At 44.2% G+C, this 17,181-nt stretch overlaps 1 protein-coding gene across 1 annotated transcript in view; it reads left to right on the top strand.

The window, feature by feature from the left end:
* The window catches only part of ncanb (neurocan b), a 129,352-nt gene that overhangs the window by 25,185 nt on the left and 86,986 nt on the right, over positions 1–17,181 (top strand). The window contains exons 6-10 of the mRNA XM_053430699.1: positions 76–244; positions 4,754–4,928; positions 7,360–7,487; positions 11,136–11,429; positions 12,380–13,237. Of these exons, the coding sequence (XP_053286674.1) occupies positions 76–244; positions 4,754–4,928; positions 7,360–7,487; positions 11,136–11,429; positions 12,380–13,237 (1,624 nt within the window). The remainder of the gene's footprint in view (positions 1–75; positions 245–4,753; positions 4,929–7,359; positions 7,488–11,135; positions 11,430–12,379; positions 13,238–17,181) is intronic.

Below are 17,181 nucleotides of genomic sequence, written 5' to 3'. Positions count from 1 at the left end.
GTGGTGATTTAGTTGTTTAACTCATTCATTTTCATCAATCCTTTTTCCCTTCTGCCCCCGCCTGTCCTCTCTCAGGTGAAGAAGGCCTTCCAAGGTCGTGTAACGTTGCCTGGTTACAGCATCAATCGCTACAATGCCAGTCTGGCTCTGACGGGGCTGCGTTCCAGTGACTCTGGTTTGTATCGCTGTGAGGTCGTGGTGGGCATCAATGATGAGCAGGACACAGTTCCCCTGGAGGTCACAGGTGAATAACACACACTCTAAGACAGCCATTTTTAATTTAACTCACACTTGGGTTGGGAAATGTCATGCTCCAGCATGCCTTCACTCAACAGTGTACTGTATTAACATTGGGGTTGAGGAGGTCCCAGGAGTTGTTGTGTAGTATAATTTAGCAATTTTATAGCTAATAAATCGAATGTCTCATTAATTGATTGAGGTAACACAAAACCAAATAACCCTGTACAGAAGTAATTCAAGATTTTACTAAGTATTTAAATTCAGCATCAAATAATGAGCTGCTTTGGCTAAAACTTCACTCAGAGGAAAATGGTGCACTTGGATATAAACCAAATTCACTTTGACTATGTACCAGAAATATACCATTGTAATAAGCAACATTACAAATTCAATCAAAATTTGTAATGTTATGTTTTAAAAATATCTTTAAATGTATTTTTGTTAAATGGGCACATTTAAATCCAAGTATTGACCAAGGTGCTCAATAAAGTCAAGCTTAAGATTGTTCCCCTCTTTAGTTTGACGTTAACACCTTGCCATAGCTATGTTTTCTTTTAATGTGGATCTATAGATTCCACATATTAGTACTTCAATGTTCACTGTTAGCTCCATAGCTTTGAGCACATATCAATTCTATTTTGTAAACTGTTCCTTGTTCAAGCACATTGAATTCCTCGAAAATATAAGTCAACAGAAAAACCGAGATGACCGGGCACTTCAAGGGAAAATCTGATTTCAGATGGACCCAGTGCCCCCCTGGCCCCGCCCCTGGATCCGCCCGTCATAGATATAATAGAATATTTAAGTAAAAGTACTAGACAAACAGTGTGATAATGTAATGTTCAGGGGGCACAGTGCAAAGTATGAATGTTTTACGGTGCGGAAAATTATAACTTTAATCCAGTTCAGTGATCCTAGGCCTTGCGGTGCTAGATGGATTGAAAAGTCAGACGGGAATGACCTCCTGTACTGCTCTACTGTGGTTGCATGCGTTTGTGACTGAAGTTGCTGTCTAGCTTGTCAGATGTTTTTTATTCATTGTCTGTTGTTTTGCTGCCACTTCCTCCTAAGTGCTTAGCTTTGACCCCACAAAGATCCAGCCGCTGTATTCAGTTTGTTTAGTCACTTTGCGTCCTGAGGTTTGATGCTTGCTCCCCAGCACACCACAGCATAGAGGATGGTGCTTGTTTAGGGATGTTGATAGTGGACACTCATACTCATAAAGCATTACTGTAATATAGAGAGGGAGGATAAGAGGGCAAGCAGAAAGTACTCTTGTAATCATGAATATAGTCATAATAATTAACCAGTACTCAACATCATTTATCTCATTATAGACGTTATGCATGTTTTTACCTGCACATGCTTTTGTGTGAGACCCTCAACACTCCACTCTTCGGTTGTCAAAGCTCCCTCGTTGCTCTCAGGGTCCGCCACTATGAATAATAATGACCCCGGTTTCCATGTCAGGCTTAATACAGCCATTACAGCCGGGGCTGTTGACTCTCTGTGCAGGCTGTGGGATGATGGGGGAAAAGATGAGGCAACTAGAACACATTACACATCATTGACCCGGTGCCACTCAGGTGCTGTTCATGCACTGACAGCACAATGAAACCAATAAGCTTGGAACCCCGCAGTTTGCGCTATTGACAAATAGTGTTACTCCGAGAGCTCTGTATTGCTCTCAGTGGCTTAGCTAAATAGACAACCCATTTAGTGAATTATCCGTATCCAGGACACTCGTTTCTCATCACACTACCAGAAGGCACTTCACAGCAGTGTAACAATAATTACTGTGTCAGAGTATTTTAGCTCCAGAGCTTTCATCAGATTCTTTCCAGGTCATTCACTACTTTTAATAATACGCTATTATCATAATGACCACAGGGAATCAGACAATGCATTAGCCACCGTACAGGATGCTGCTGCTCGCCACAAATCCATGCTAATGCGAATAGCAGCTGGAAAAGCCCAGTAGCCCTAGACACTGCACGCTACAATGACTACAGAGTCTGCAATCCAAATAAGCACATAGCCTCCATCCAACTGCCTGCACACGACTCATGTGGAAGCATGTGCATGTGTGTATGCGTTGGCACGAGCCTCTATGTCTGTATAATTTCCTTATTTCAGGCAGAATGCTGTCTGGTTGACTCAGGCGGGCAGAGCACCGTAACCCCTCTCCATAAAAACATTTTACATTTAGTACCCAAGACCCGTGTCACCACGCTTGGGAGAACCCGTGTCCTCCCCCCTTTGGCCAATCGATTAACACACTATGAAAACCACTCCTTCAGAGGGAAACCAATTACAAAGCCGGCGACGGGTAGCCATTTCCAGGGCTTAGTCTTAATTGGCAGTCACGCTACATGGCAGACCGCAGCCGTCTTCACACTAATTCTACTCAGTGCTCAACGTATTAATTAGCAGGTATTGATACTGCTCGGCTATATCAATATCATATTAATCCAAACTGCTCTCCTCATAAACCCACTTGAGTGTCCAAGCCTCGGCAAGATGCCCTCTCCTCTTTTAATTTCTCCGTCTTGCCATCTCTCTGTTTGTCCGTCGTCCCCTTCGCACATATTGACTGGGCAATTGGCTGCGTCTTACCAATCACAACACAGTGCCATTGATTGTGTGTGTCAGCCATTGTCTGTGGTGAGGACAATAGATAGTACATCAGCACTGGGCATGGCGAAAAGCTACTGGAATTATTTGTGCAACCTCTGGGATGTTGCAGACTTTGAGCATAGGTCTATAAAGTTTGTAAACTCCAAGTTGGATCACAGACCTCCAGATCAGCCTCTGTGTTGCCTGATGTTGGCTTTACATTTCTGGAGGGATGGAAAGTCATATACTTGATTGAGCAGCTGGAGAATCGGGTCACGTGTGCCTCTGATTGTGGATTTTGTGTACTTCCCTTAAGCATTGCATATGATTGCGAGCATCGTACGTTAGCCTGAAGGCTGATTATGTTGAGTGTCCCAAGAATCAAACTGTACTTGTTGTCGTATTACGATCGCGCCAGCACCATTGGTCAAGCCCACTATCAAGCGTCAACACAACCCACATGTGTGAGTCTTGTGTCAGGATTGTAAGCAGCGGAATAAGTGAGGCTGTGTCTCCATTATTCACCTACCAAGACCACAGCTTGTTGTGGTTCACTAAGGAGATATGGTGCTGGTTGGCAGATTTAGAAACTTTGGATGGAGGCTCACAAACGGTTTCCCTTTTTCAGTCTAAGTGCAAAGCAAAGAAATAAGCATCATTTCCAGGAGGTAGGGGACATTGACTGCCACAATGAGGACATCCTACAGTCACCAGTGGTGCCTTCCTCTCCCTGGAGACTGTGTGAGGATGCAGAGGGTAAAAATAGTTTCATGAAGAACTGAGTGTACGACCCACCTGTGGAATGGGACCATATTAAGAGGAACCCAATTTGTCTCACTGGTCTATGAACTAGCCAGCTTGCTATAGAATCTCTGTTTGAACAAGATCCCAGAGCCACAAAGGAAAAAGGATGGAAACCCAGAAATTAGGTAGAAAGAGAGGGAAGATAACATTTTCTGCTCCACATGTAAGGATAAGATTGAGATGACGGACTGGCTGGATAGATGGCTGTTGGATTCCGCTGTGTGAGTGTGTCACACAAACACACAAGGCCCGCCTTGCTTTTCGTGGCCATAGCCCGAAGAGCCGATGCTCAAATTGCAGCACAGGCCTCCACCTCACACGAATCTCTGTCACTCTCAGAGACAGCCGGACAAAGATAAAGGTGTCGTGTACGTAGCCAGTCGCCCGCTGGCCTCTGTGTCACTGATTGCTGCAGGGCGAGGTGAGGATGGACACTTCTGAAGCGATTCCAATCCCATTTAAGTGGAATATATGCTCCTTTCACAGCTCAGGAATCAGTGTCTCATTCTTTTCCCAGGTTTTTATTCTCAGTTTTTTTGGGCTACTTTTTTTTCCAACTACAATTGTTTCCCTGCTATCGACTTCTCACCTTCTCTCTCTCTGTCACTGTGGTTCAGTACACACGTTTCTTTGAATGCAGTGCAGCTCTCTATGTTTGTGTCTGCCTTCATCGTCTTTCCATCACGGAGGCAGGCCGAGTGCAGCGGGATGACACTGTGTGTGTGTGTGTGTACTCTTAAAGCAATAAAATAAACATCCCCACTGTCTGTCACATGCTGTATCCAAGGGTAACATCTCTTTCCTCCAACGATAAGCCGACCAGCTCTCGGATGCAAATGAGACCGGCAGCGCACGGGTTGCTGAGGCTGAGTGTTTTTGTCTCCTCTTGCACAGATGAAACAATATGATGAGGACGTCTAGAGGGCTTTTGTGTACGTGTCTGTGAGCGTGTACATATTCGTGTTATAATGGCTCAAGGTTGCAGTTCATGAATATTTCTGTAACCCAAAGGTCGCAGGTCATACATTTATGCAAGTGTTTTTTGGAGCCCCCATCCTGTTTGTTATCACGTATTATTATCTGTTTCCTCAAGGTGTGGTATTTCACTACCGGGCCCCTCACGACCGCTACGCTCTGACCTTCACCGACGCCAAGAGGGTGTGCGTGGAGAACTCGGCGGTCATCGCAACACCAGGCCAGCTGCAGGCTACCTTCGCGGACGGCTACGACAACTGTGATGCTGGCTGGCTGTCAGACCAGACCGTCCGGTGAGGCTTGTACATCTGGGTATACACAAGCTGCATGTGGTTCAAAAAGCCAAAGGTTAAAGGGATTGTTCACTTAAAAATGAAAATTCACTCATTATCTACTCACCACTATAATAATGGAGGGATGGCTGGTAGTGTTTACTATCGCTGTGGTTATTAGGATAATGTAACAGAGTCATACTGTCAGTAATCCTCACAATCATAGTAAAGACTGATACTTAAAGAATAGTGTGTATGCAGGAGAAAAGACAATGATGAAGACTAATAAGCCTCCCGATCAAAGCTGGCATGGAAACAAATAAATGCAGCTTCCGCTTGAGCACTTCTTTAAATGATAAGAGTACATCCTGTAATATACACTGTACTTACTTGGGGGGGAAAGTCATGCATCATCCAGCATCTACTATAGAAAAATACATTTTTCATGTTTAATGTGTGTGTGTGTGTGTGTGTGTGTGTGTGTGTGTGTGTGTGTGTGTGTGTGTGTGTGTGTGTGTGTGTGTGTGTGTGTGTGTGTGTGTGTGTGTGTGTGTGTGTGTGTGTGTGTGTGTGTGTGCGTGCATTCTGTACCCACCCTCTGGGAGAGAAGGAGAGCAACCTCGCTGACTCATTTGTCGGGTTTGAATTAGCACTTAATTTTATTTTATTAAAGTTTATTTACCAAGTTTTAGCTTCGCTGTTTGAGCTCTACGCGCTGAGAAAACAGGAGGCTTGTTTGGTAGCAGTGGTGGGATTTGGTGTTAGATGTATGGACCCTGCTGAGACAAGGACACGGTTTTTACTCGCACAACAGATTACAAATACCAAGTAGAATAGCAATGCCTCTTCCATTCATCCCACACACAAGCAAGCACACAAAACCTCATATCACAGACCACACGCACACACATGGGGCCTTGTTTCAAATACACACACACTCTCGCAAAACTGGCACGGCAGATTTTTTCATAGCATGAGCGACGTATATCGCACTGCACAGTCCAGTGGGAGATACTTTCTTCTATCTAACAGGAATCATGAGAAAAGAACAATAGTCAAGGAAAGTCATGGCTAGACTATTGTCTGCACGAAAAGCATTCTATTGACATTCCCCTTACATGACAACCATTTCTGGATTTTCTTGACAATACGGTAATTGACAGTCCTGGAAAGAAACTGTTGCCGACAGCTCATGTTTGTTTCTGTGTCACATTTACTGTATCATTTTCAATCGATCGAAAATTGTAATAGAAATAAAAAGTAAATGCGCCCTGCTTCTAAAAAAAATTCTAAAGACAGAAACCTACTGTATGTGGACGTTTGGCAGCGTGAAAGTCGGTTTGATGTTTTTGGAGATTTTAGAAACAGAAACTGTGCCACATAATTGCTTGTTTGCACAACGGAAACACGGTAAACTACATCTGCCCTCTCTCCGCTGTCTGTGCTTCTGGGTCCACATTTTAATTTCAAATCGCTGTCGCTCCAGAAGCAGACTGACTGCTGTCTTCCCGACGGTGTCTCACAACCTTCTCGAGGGATACAGCTGCCCTCCCTCGTTTTCTTTCTCTCGTTCTGTTGTGCGCTCCTGTTGTTTTCACTCGGGGGGATTTCTAATTGGTCCAGAACCAGGAGGCTCCGATCGAAAGTGTCCAATTAATACGGAGGGTAACGATACAGACATCGGCCGCTGCTCCATCAGGAATAAAGAGGCTGAACCCTGACTAGGCTCTCTTGCTGTGCTCTGTGGGTTGATGACTCTGTGGAGGAATGTGTGTCTTCTGCATGTATATTTGACTCTGTGTTGGTGCATTTGTGAGTGTGTGTATGTGAGTGTTTTCCAAGCACTCCATAAATCCCTGTATACCCAGCATAATCTTTTAATCAGCTTCTTTGCCTGTGCCCAGGTGCTGCTGGAATCGATGTTCTAGAGCAATAATTGCACAGTCGGAGTCTGAATATAGTCAAACCGCTGTTTTGCCAGCCCCACGCCGCCAAGCCACTGACCAAATTCATGATTCTCTCTAAAGCATTACTGTTAGCGCTAGAGCATCTAACACATTCCAAAATGCTCATGGAGCAGTAGGGTATTTATTCTGTTGAAACTGAGGATGAGGGCAGAATAATTAAAATAAGAAACTGTATTAAATGAAATGTTGTTGTGACATGTGTACCTGACTGTGGCCTTTGTGTCGTGCTCACAGGGGAGATTTATGTGTTCATTTTCTTCTTTCAGGGAAATGTATTTGGATAATCTCTGGGAGGAAGAAATGCTTAAATTCATAGTATTCAGAGGAGGCGATGATAAAAGTGTAGTTCTGTTTTCATCTTATTCTGTATGCGTGTGAACACAGACCCATCCCCTGGGAGCCAAGTTTGTCTGTGGCTGCCTCTTTCAAGGCCAGGCTATATTAATCTCCCTCTCCCTCCTTTTCTCTCTCGCTTTTCTCCGCAGGTATCCCATCCAGTCGCCTCGGCCAGGTTGCTATGGCGACCGCGAGGACTCACCTGGAGTCCGTAACTACGGCAATAGGGCCACCGATGAGCTGTTTGATGTTTACTGCTTTGCTGAGCAGCTTCAAGGTACGAGTCAGGGGCTGGAACCATAAATTTGGGTTTAGTCATGCATGGGCACACTAAGCAATCGGTGCAGCGCAGGAACGCTGTGACAGGGACTTAATACTGTGTTAGCGCTGAAAGGAAGAGGGCAGAGTGAGAGGAAGGGTCAGGGGGTCAACTCTGAGTCCAGCTGACGTGGTGCCTCCTCAAACCTTTCGATTTCCAGGGCAAAGACCAAGAGCAGGTGGATACAATGTCTGCATGTGGATGGAACATCTTGAGAGCCGCTCATCTTATTGGCTTGACACATGACTTATGCGATGTTGAGAGACCTGGGAAGAGCAGTGTTGAATTTGGTGTGATTGGGACACGTGGTATTTTCAATAATAAGGTTGGGGCCCTGTGCCTTGTTAACAGTCTGCGGACCAAGTTGAACATGGCTTGTTCCACCTCCTCAGACAAGCTATAGGAACAGATGTTTTCACTTCCCATAGTGAGTAACAAGCACCATCAGAGAACCTACAAGTACAGCTTTACTCAAATGCTGTACTCTATAACCACTGGTGTCATGTTAAAGCAAGCGACTAATACGCTTATTTGGACTCTTGTTGCCCAAAAACAAACTCACCCAACTTACCTAAAGTGAAAAGTGAACCTTTTCCAAGGGAACCCAAGTGTCCTTGAGTTTTTCATCAGGTGAACACACTGTGGTTCATAGGAAAATCCAAATCCACATTCAAGATGCGTCAACTTGCAGTCAGATTTTCCTATGAACCAGAGTGTGTTCACCTGGTGATTCTGACCTTGACTAGCCACAACAAATGTAGACACAGCAGGACTGTCCTGTGAAGCTTTAGATTTTGTGCTGAAGCAGTGCACATTGGGCTGTATCATCTACCTGAGACCAACAGTTTGACATGCTGTGCCTTTTCTAGCCAAGAATACAAAAGCAAACATGTGAGAAGTGGTTTAAACAGTGTTTTTTTGTTTTCCCCGGCTCTAATGCAAGCTTTAAACCTCAGCAAGTTCCGCTGAATAGCTTTCTAGTTACCTCACACAGTTTTTTTTCCATTGTAAATGGCAAAGCATGACATATATTATGACCGCTTACCTGGCACATTTAGCGTCTGCATTTTAGCAAGATGCAATGTACAGTATGGCCATCAAACATATATTTAAGGCCTTCTTTCATGCTCCTTAACTAAACTGAAACTATCTACAAGTCAACCGAAGATGGAGTTTTCAACCAGCCTCAATTACCTGACTAACAGCAGCATGGGAAAACTGCTAGTTGCAGAAATGAGAAGACTGCTATATAATAACACCCCACTGTTTCAATAATAATCTCCCGCCGTCCCTTGACAGACATAGCACCAGTAATTAAGAGGTTAATTGAAAAAGTGCTGCAGTGAACGGCCAATATGAAAACCCACTTCACCAAATCCAAATTACTTTGAACCCTGGTGGAAGATGAGCGTCAAACCTCCTGCTATGTAAGGGAAATGAAAATCACCATGGTATCTATTTTTGCATATAGTCTAGTTCACCGTTCAGTTCAAGATGGAGCAGGAACTAATATTTGATTCACTTATTAGTAGCTCTGCTGGAAATGAATCGTTATAGACTTAATATCTTGCAATGTTAGTCATTTGATCACAGTACTGGTTGTAAACATGCCTGTGTTCACCTGTTTATTCAAAGTTCCGTAAAGTAAATGGTTTTGTATTTATATAGCGGTTTCTAGTCTTGATGACCACTCAAAGCACTTTACAGTACAGTTCTACATTCACCCATTCACACACACATTCATACAGTGCATCTATTCGCAGCACTGTTATTCTATGGGGGGCCATTTGGGGTTCAGCATCTTGCCCAAGGACCATTCGGCATGCAGATGGGTCAGACTGGGGATCAAACCGCCGACCTTCAGGTTGGAGGACGACCACTCTACCCCTCAGCCACAGCCGCCCATCGCCCAAAGTGTTAAGCTGGACCCCAAACTGGAGATTCAGTTGTTGTTGCTGTTGTTGTGAACTTGTAATTGTTGTTGATATTGAACGTATAACGTCTCCAAGTAGCACCAAATTCTAACAGTTCTCAAGTTGTGTGTTCCACAGAGTGGAATTATGAGAAAGGTTGATGAGAGTGTGTGTGGTAGATGAATCATTAGTTGAACAGTTCAGAGAGGTTCAAGATAAATGTCACCAACAGCTGGCGGCTGGCTTTGGACACAATGCTGTTGATATAGACTTTGACAAAGCAGTCATGAAAAAGTACCTCTGTTCTGGTGACGCTCTCTTCTCACTCAAACACCACACTCTTGTCATTGTCGTCGTGTGTTTACGACTTCTCTCCTGTACACGTCCCTTTGTGTCCCTTCCATAAACCACTCCTCCATCCCAGCATGCACCTGCGGCCTCGTAGTTTAAATCCCCACGGGGAGAAAACGCTCATCATCGCAGTGAGTCCCTGCTGTGCTGAGCTCGGCGTTTCTTCGTGGGGGGGGGGGGGGGGGGGGGGGGTACGAGACCAGAGCCTGGCTATCAACACTACACGTATTCTACTTATAATCATCCCTGTATGAAGTTTGTTCCCCTTCTGCATATTCAAAACCCAATCAGAAGCGCAGCAGGGTTTGAACAGCTCAATGGGGGGAATTTGTCCAGGCCACTTGTTATTAAGGGAAACAGTTGTAAAAATATTTATAGATTATTTTAAATTACCATCTCCAGACTTTGTAAACATCGTTCTATATTATCATTGAGTCAAATTAACAACCTGATTGAACCACGCAGGAGATAATTATCTGCAATCAAACAGAATTTACATCTGGAAAGTCTTTCTGCAGCCGTTCCGATAAATATTTCAGGCATCTTCTAGCTATAGACTCACTCTTCACACAATCCCATTCTGCTTCTTTCTCCTTTCATTGTATTCCCGTCTTCACCCCTGACCTTTCACCACTCCATCTCAGCTCCATAAATCAGTAATAGCTCCTTTTACTCTCCAGCATAAAGCTCTGGGATCCTCACATCAATTCAGCCCTCCTCATTCACACTGTCCACTCCAGCCAACTCATATTTATTTCATCACTCACTGAGTCACTAGTGGATCATCTGACCGTATCATTTTATATGTGCTGCGCAGACACTGTGTTCCTCCCGAGCTCACTCTCTATTTTGCATCTCTATGTCAGGCACATCACCGCTACCTTTCTTCTTCTGCCTCACTCACTTCTCTGCAATTTCTCCCTGATTGCAACTGCTCTGAACTGAAATAATTGCCTTCATGTATAGTCTCTACTTTGATTTACTCATGATTTTTATTATTATTTTAGGTAAAAATAAAATGTATTCTAATGCATAGCAAGTACAACTTTTCTTTCATCCCTCTGCTTCAAGTCTCTACCTTGTATTGCTTTGACAAATGATGAAGAAGATGGCTGGAACGGTACATTGCATTTAAAGTAAAAAAAAATGTTGTCAGACTCATCCGCGCTCACAATAAAAAAGAAATGTAACTTAAAGTACAGACCACACTTTGTACAGCAAAGAGCACAACAATAGCTAAAGGTGATCTCAGTCTGATATATAAAGTCCCCCCTGGTAATCAACCCTTAGCTGACCTCCTCACTCTCCTCCCCTCACTTCTCCCTCTACCTTCTCCTCCCAGGCGAGGTCTTCCACTCCACGGTACCTGAGAGGCTGAGCCTGGCCACAGCCTCCACCCACTGCCACTCTCTGGGGGCCCAGCTGGCCACTGTCGGGCAGCTCTACCTCGGCTGGCAGGCTGGTGTGGACCAGTGTGACCCCGGCTGGCTGGCGGACGGCAGTGTCCGCTACCCCATCAACGTCCCACGGAAGAACTGCGGCGGGGACGAGCCCGGGGTGCGGACCGTCTACAATAACCCCAACCGCACCGGTTTCCCCGACACCACAGCGCTGTTCGACGCCTACTGCTACCGAGGTGATGAACCTGTTTTGGTAGTTGCCATTGCAACGATACGGGCTCGGAGGGGGTCTGGTAACTTGTTTCCCTTCCGGGTTTTTAAGTAGTAGAAGATGTTTATGTCACACATGAAGTAGTTGAGAAGAGGCTGTGTGACATTTGCATTACCCTCTTGTGGATTTGAGGACTTTGGATGTTGTGCGTAGGGAAGAGAGAGAGAAGGGGATGACGGGAGAGAAATAAGACGATAGGTTTAATTGGGGTTTGAAGTGACTAGTCTGCAGAGGATTTCCGTGAGACAAAGCTTGTTTCTGACCCTTTCATATTTTATCTTCACACCACACCATATATTGTATTTTTGTTTTTCCGGCTTTTTTGATTGTAGCAGATCACATATATTAGAAAATTAGATTTTCAGATAGATGGGAGAAAAAAGGAAAGAGTGACATTTTCATCCCTCACAATGACAGCTTATAAAATGTTCATTGAAGCAAGACAATTGCATAACCCAATAATTTTAAGAAAACAAGGACGGCATGAGAGCGGAGCACCAGTGTAGCTGTCAAAACAAAGCACTGATAGATGACACTCATCGCAAATTTACATTATTATCTAAAATAAATGATGATGATGGCTCAAAGTAGATAACATTTTGTAACATTATTTATTTAGTACGAGAAATTTGTCTGTGTAAAGATTGTCAATGCAATCTGCTAATATGACATGGTCAACATAAATCCATGTTTTCTCATGTTTGGATTTAGTAAAAGAATCAGAGCCACATGTGATAAAACTGTCAATTCAAAAACTGTGGAGCAGCTCTGATATTAATGTTGTGTCGGATGGCAATAACAGCTTTACTCTCATATGAGCAGAGAAAAGGAGCGAGGTCAAGTGCTACATTGTGCAGCAGCACATAAAGCAGAGCAAGTGACAACCAGCACAAACGTTGCTCTTGTGTGTTGCAGCCCGCCATCCTGCAGGGATCCAGACCGCAGAGGTTCAGGCTTTACAACAGACCGTCAACGCAGCAGCACAGGCCGCCTCCTCAGTCACTGAAGCCCAGCACACTTCCCCTTTCCCCAAGACTTCCACCTGGACTGGCCTGGTCGACTTGGACAGAGTGGGAGTGCGTTCTATCGCCGGGATCGACAACTCCTCTGAGATCTCTGAGGAGCATGTCGTCATCCACTTAAGGCCTGAGGTGGGTTGGAAAGACGGACAGGATGTTACAAGAAGCAGCCAGGAGAATGATCCTCAGATCAGCAGCAACACCTTGGGCCTTTCTGACCTTGAGAGCACAGAGAGTCATGGAGGCTCTGCCCACGAGGAAGATGACGGCGGATTTTTGGGATCTGACAACCCAAGATTATCCTCAACAGCCTCTTCAAATCCACAGCCTCAAACCACTAACAGTGTGCTGGCCAAGTTTGTCAACACTCTTATGAGACCCTTAAGGCACTGGGCTGGAGGTGGGGAGGGTGAGAAGATGGAGAAGGGACTTTCAGTGCCTGAGGAAAACGTAGGAGAGAACCAGACGCAGGGTGAAGCAACCAGCCGAAACCTCAGTGTGCCAAACGCCGTCAGAAACAAGAGCAAGGTGGACAACGCCATCACAGAGCAGAGGAGCAGGTTCTTTTCCTTCAGGGCTCCTGTCAGTCGACAGTCGAGTGCAGCAGAAGGTCTGTCGGAGCAGGAGAGAGAGGTGATGCCATTGTTTCGATTAGTGCCTGCAGTCAAAAAGGCAGGGCATACCCAGACCGGAACCCAGGCAGGAGAACAAGTTTCCAGCACGTCTGCAGATGCCCCTCTGTCCACTGCTCATGGTAAGAGCCCTACAGTAATTTTCACGTATTTTACCTTTAACCTTTAAAACAAAGAAAATGCAAAACGAAGAAAAAGAAAAACGAGGCTGACTTGAATCAGTTTTATTCCAAATTGAGTGGTTGTGCATTTAATGTTGTTGGTAAATATAGGATCTTTTGATGTTATGCTTTTTCGAAGGTCTCTTGTTTTTCCTTTGAGTAAACTATGATGCATTCCTCCACAGTGCAATTTGAAGTATCTTTCTAAATTAAATTAAAAAGTAATTGCAAACAAAAAGCACGTACAGGAGTGCACAATACAGTAGTGGGGCTTTAATTAAAGGTTAGCTCACATGCAGTATGTGTTAAGAGAAAAGCAAACCTGCATCACACAGGTTATTTTTAGGTGTCACTGATGTGCTGGGTTTAGCTGTTGAGTAATGAATAAATTAAACCGATGAGAAAAACAATGCAACTCCACCAGATATAGAAGGCGTTTAAAAAACCTACTCGAGTGAAAATCAAGGTTTTGATCTTGTTAACATGTACTTATGCGTTTTATATGACACGTATCATATCATGAATGAACTAAGCTGAAACCCCATGGCGGAGTACTTCCGCCCTGGAGCTGCAGCGTTTTATTGACAGCCTCGAAAAACCAATTTAGACAGGCAGTACATTTCCCTTTAATACAAAGAGCCAACTGGTGAGGTGGCACTCTCTGTATTATTTCGCTCGTGCATTTCTCTGGTGCACCTTGTTTCGCCATAGCATTACGTAGATTATCAGTTGTAGCCATACACTGTATATACATATGGACGAAGTATCCCGGATACGAACACTGCCATCTTGCACATTTGGAGCCAGAGTCTGCTCATAAGCAATTAGGGGATGGACCTCACTGCTAGTGAGGTCCCGCTGATTCACCCAGGCGGCCAATCAGTCTCAGCTGTCAATCATGATTTATCACTCTAATATCACCTGTTGCAATGAGTAACCAATTAAAACCAAAATTGCTAGAAATAATCTTTGAGAGAAAAATATTTGATGTGTGAGATTGTTCAGTTTGTACCATGTTCCTTCTGCTAAAGGAGGAGGCAGGGCTTATGACTTTTACTACGTGTACGTGCACATTGCATGTGTGTGTGTTGAAGAACCTTTACACCCTGGCAGACGGGTAACCTCTAGCAAAAACAGAAGAGGGGGATTCGTGCAGTGTACCACCGGCCAGGTTAAAGAAGGTTAGCTCATGTCTTATTGAAACCACCCTGGCTCCAAACCCCAAAATCACTTCCTCTAGTTCATTAGTTCAGGGATGAAGATGGAGTAAAGATTAGAGGAACGACTCGTGGCTGAAGGATCCTGGACCAATAACCACTGGAGCAAGGTCCATTTATACCATGTTACAGCTCAGGAAGGAAATACACAGACAGAAACCTAAAAGAATGTTTATCACGCCCTTGGGTGGAAAAGGCAGTTTTCTTTTAATGGCCACCACAAATAACACATCCTTGGCATCAGAGAAAATGGGAGGATACAAAGTAAGACTAACGCTCTCCCACAGACAGCCAGAAGAATTCAATAAAGGTGTTTTCACCTATAGCAATTGCAGGCTGTATTTATATAAATACTCACTGCTGTTCTACCTGAAATCAAATGCCTGCACCCCAGGTATTAATGAAAATCCAAGCTTTACTCAGTATGTATTATTCACAACCATATCCAATTAACGTGAAGGTTGGGTTGCTCTGCCATTCTCCCTTACCTCCATCTTTGTCTCTGCCAATTAAGGCCCGGCTCTCTGAAGGTAGGCGGTAATGATCACTACAGCGAGGATGAGCGGCACAAGAGGGGGATGAGTCGCCTGAGGAAGAGGGAAGAAAGGGGGAGATGGAGAAAGGTGCAGAGGAGGAGATGATTTTGTATTTAATGTTGCCTCGCTGGAAAGCTGCCCAAATGATTTTCTCTTCTTTAACCAGCATCATCGAGCTGTCATAAGCATTTCATTGTAAATGATAACTGTAATGCTCAACTCTCCTCAGTAAATTATTTGGCAATGTTGTCTCCTTGACTGGATTTTAAATATTAATATCAAATTATTTAGAAAATTGGAAAACAGTCTCTGGACTCAGGGCCATCAGTTTAGTTTTTTGGGGAAGTGGGTAAAAGTATTTGTCTAGCGCACCCCACTTTAAAAAAAAAAAAAATGTATTATTGTTTTTTTTACTGTCTGAAAGCAGGGAAGCTAAACCTCTCCCATGTGCCTGCTGTCATAAGCACCCAATATGACAAGCACTGAACCATTAAAGACATTGATTTATAGATTTTTTTTTAATGGTCCACTGCCTAGTGCCCCCCATGAGGCGACCCCCTCTCCGTGCGATCTGGATGGCCACTCCGGCTCTGATTCAAAACAATCACTCAAAATCTGCAGGGGGAGCAGGCAGAACTGACAACATTAATTTCTTCACCAACTTTGATAGTAACAAAGAAGGTGCTGGATCCAGACTGTAAATAAAGATGGATGACATGTCTCCTCGTCCTCCCACTATCCAGAAGTGAAGCCGAAACATCTTACATCAACAAATGCTGCCATCTTGCAGACACAGACTGCACAGTCGCAATCAGGGGTGGGAGCCGCGATATTGAGGTTCCACTGATACGTGACCAATTGCACGTCAGTCTTAGCTGTCAATCAAGACGTTTCATTAACAGACATCAGTGTGATGAGAACTGAAACTACTGAAAATGACAGAAACCATCATTTATCAACCATCATCAGGTTGGTCCATGTTATATTTACTAACATGGAGGAGGCAGGGTTTATGAACTATGGTGGTGAAGACCCGTTGGTTTCTCTTTGGTAAACAGTTCGGATCAAATCCCTCTTCAGGATCTGCTTAATAATAAACCCTGAATATAACGTAGTCATGGCAACGGGGACACCCCCCCTTACGAGGAGAGAGTTTACATTATATGGCAAATTTGGACTTTAAATGAGTATTACAATAACAAACTACCCCCAAAAATCGATTAAATCAGAACTTCACATCTCGTCAACCCAACACACTTTGGAGTGTGTGTGTGTGTGTGCTGACTCTAGATGCTCCTGACATGATTCACGTGGCCATGCAATAACGTCTTCTCAGTAGTTTTCTCTTATTGTATGCCAAATCTACAGATGGGCAGAGGTGGCATTGTCTCTCTCACTCTTTCTGTCTCTCTCGTTTTCCGCCTCTGCTCCCACAATCTAATAAAATGACTCTGTGACTGGAGGGATTCTCTAGGCTCGTTCACTCCAGTAAAGTGGAGTCAACACAGCAGAACCACTCACAGTGGAGCCACGAAATGACTGTCTGAATGGGGTTTATTACGAGTTTGTTTGTGTTGGTTCGCGGTTCTTCCACCAAGCCTTCACCCAAACAGATTTACAGCAGTGGAGATGAACTTTCACCGCGCTCTGAGCAGCACCATGAAATCAGCCAAGCCGATGCCTAATTGTCTCATTTTATTTATTACATGGGTCATTACATAGATGATCAAACCAGATTAATGTGTTTAATTACTCTCACTTTCATCCGCGTGTGTAGTAAAAGTATGTAATTAGCTATTTGGATTATTAATAGCACAATTACACTGGGCTACATGGCTCTTATGGAAATGAACCTCAGGCTCACAAACCTCACTTAGGCATGAGGCAACAGCAGAGCTAATGAATAATTTACATAGATTTTAATATTTGATGCATGGACATATTTGTATATGTTCTCCCTCTCGGGGAAATTTGTTGTGCTGCGTTGTGATGCTGTGCTTTTAAGACATGTTAACTGAGCTGAGGAAAGCCAAACCATGCTGAGCGATGACGGGGGTAGCGATGCTAGCCGGGCCTCTCAGTAACACTGCTGTACCGCTGCTCTACAAAACAAAAAACACACAACAGCCGTGAGTCACACATGCAGACGCGA

The sequence above is a fragment of the Pleuronectes platessa genome, chromosome 9 (assembly GCF_947347685.1).
Source record: "Pleuronectes platessa chromosome 9, fPlePla1.1, whole genome shotgun sequence".
Taxonomy (NCBI): Eukaryota; Metazoa; Chordata; class Actinopteri; order Pleuronectiformes; family Pleuronectidae; genus Pleuronectes; species Pleuronectes platessa.
The sequence above is the reverse complement of the archived record's forward strand: the minus strand, read 5'-3'. Positions and strand labels throughout refer to the sequence as shown.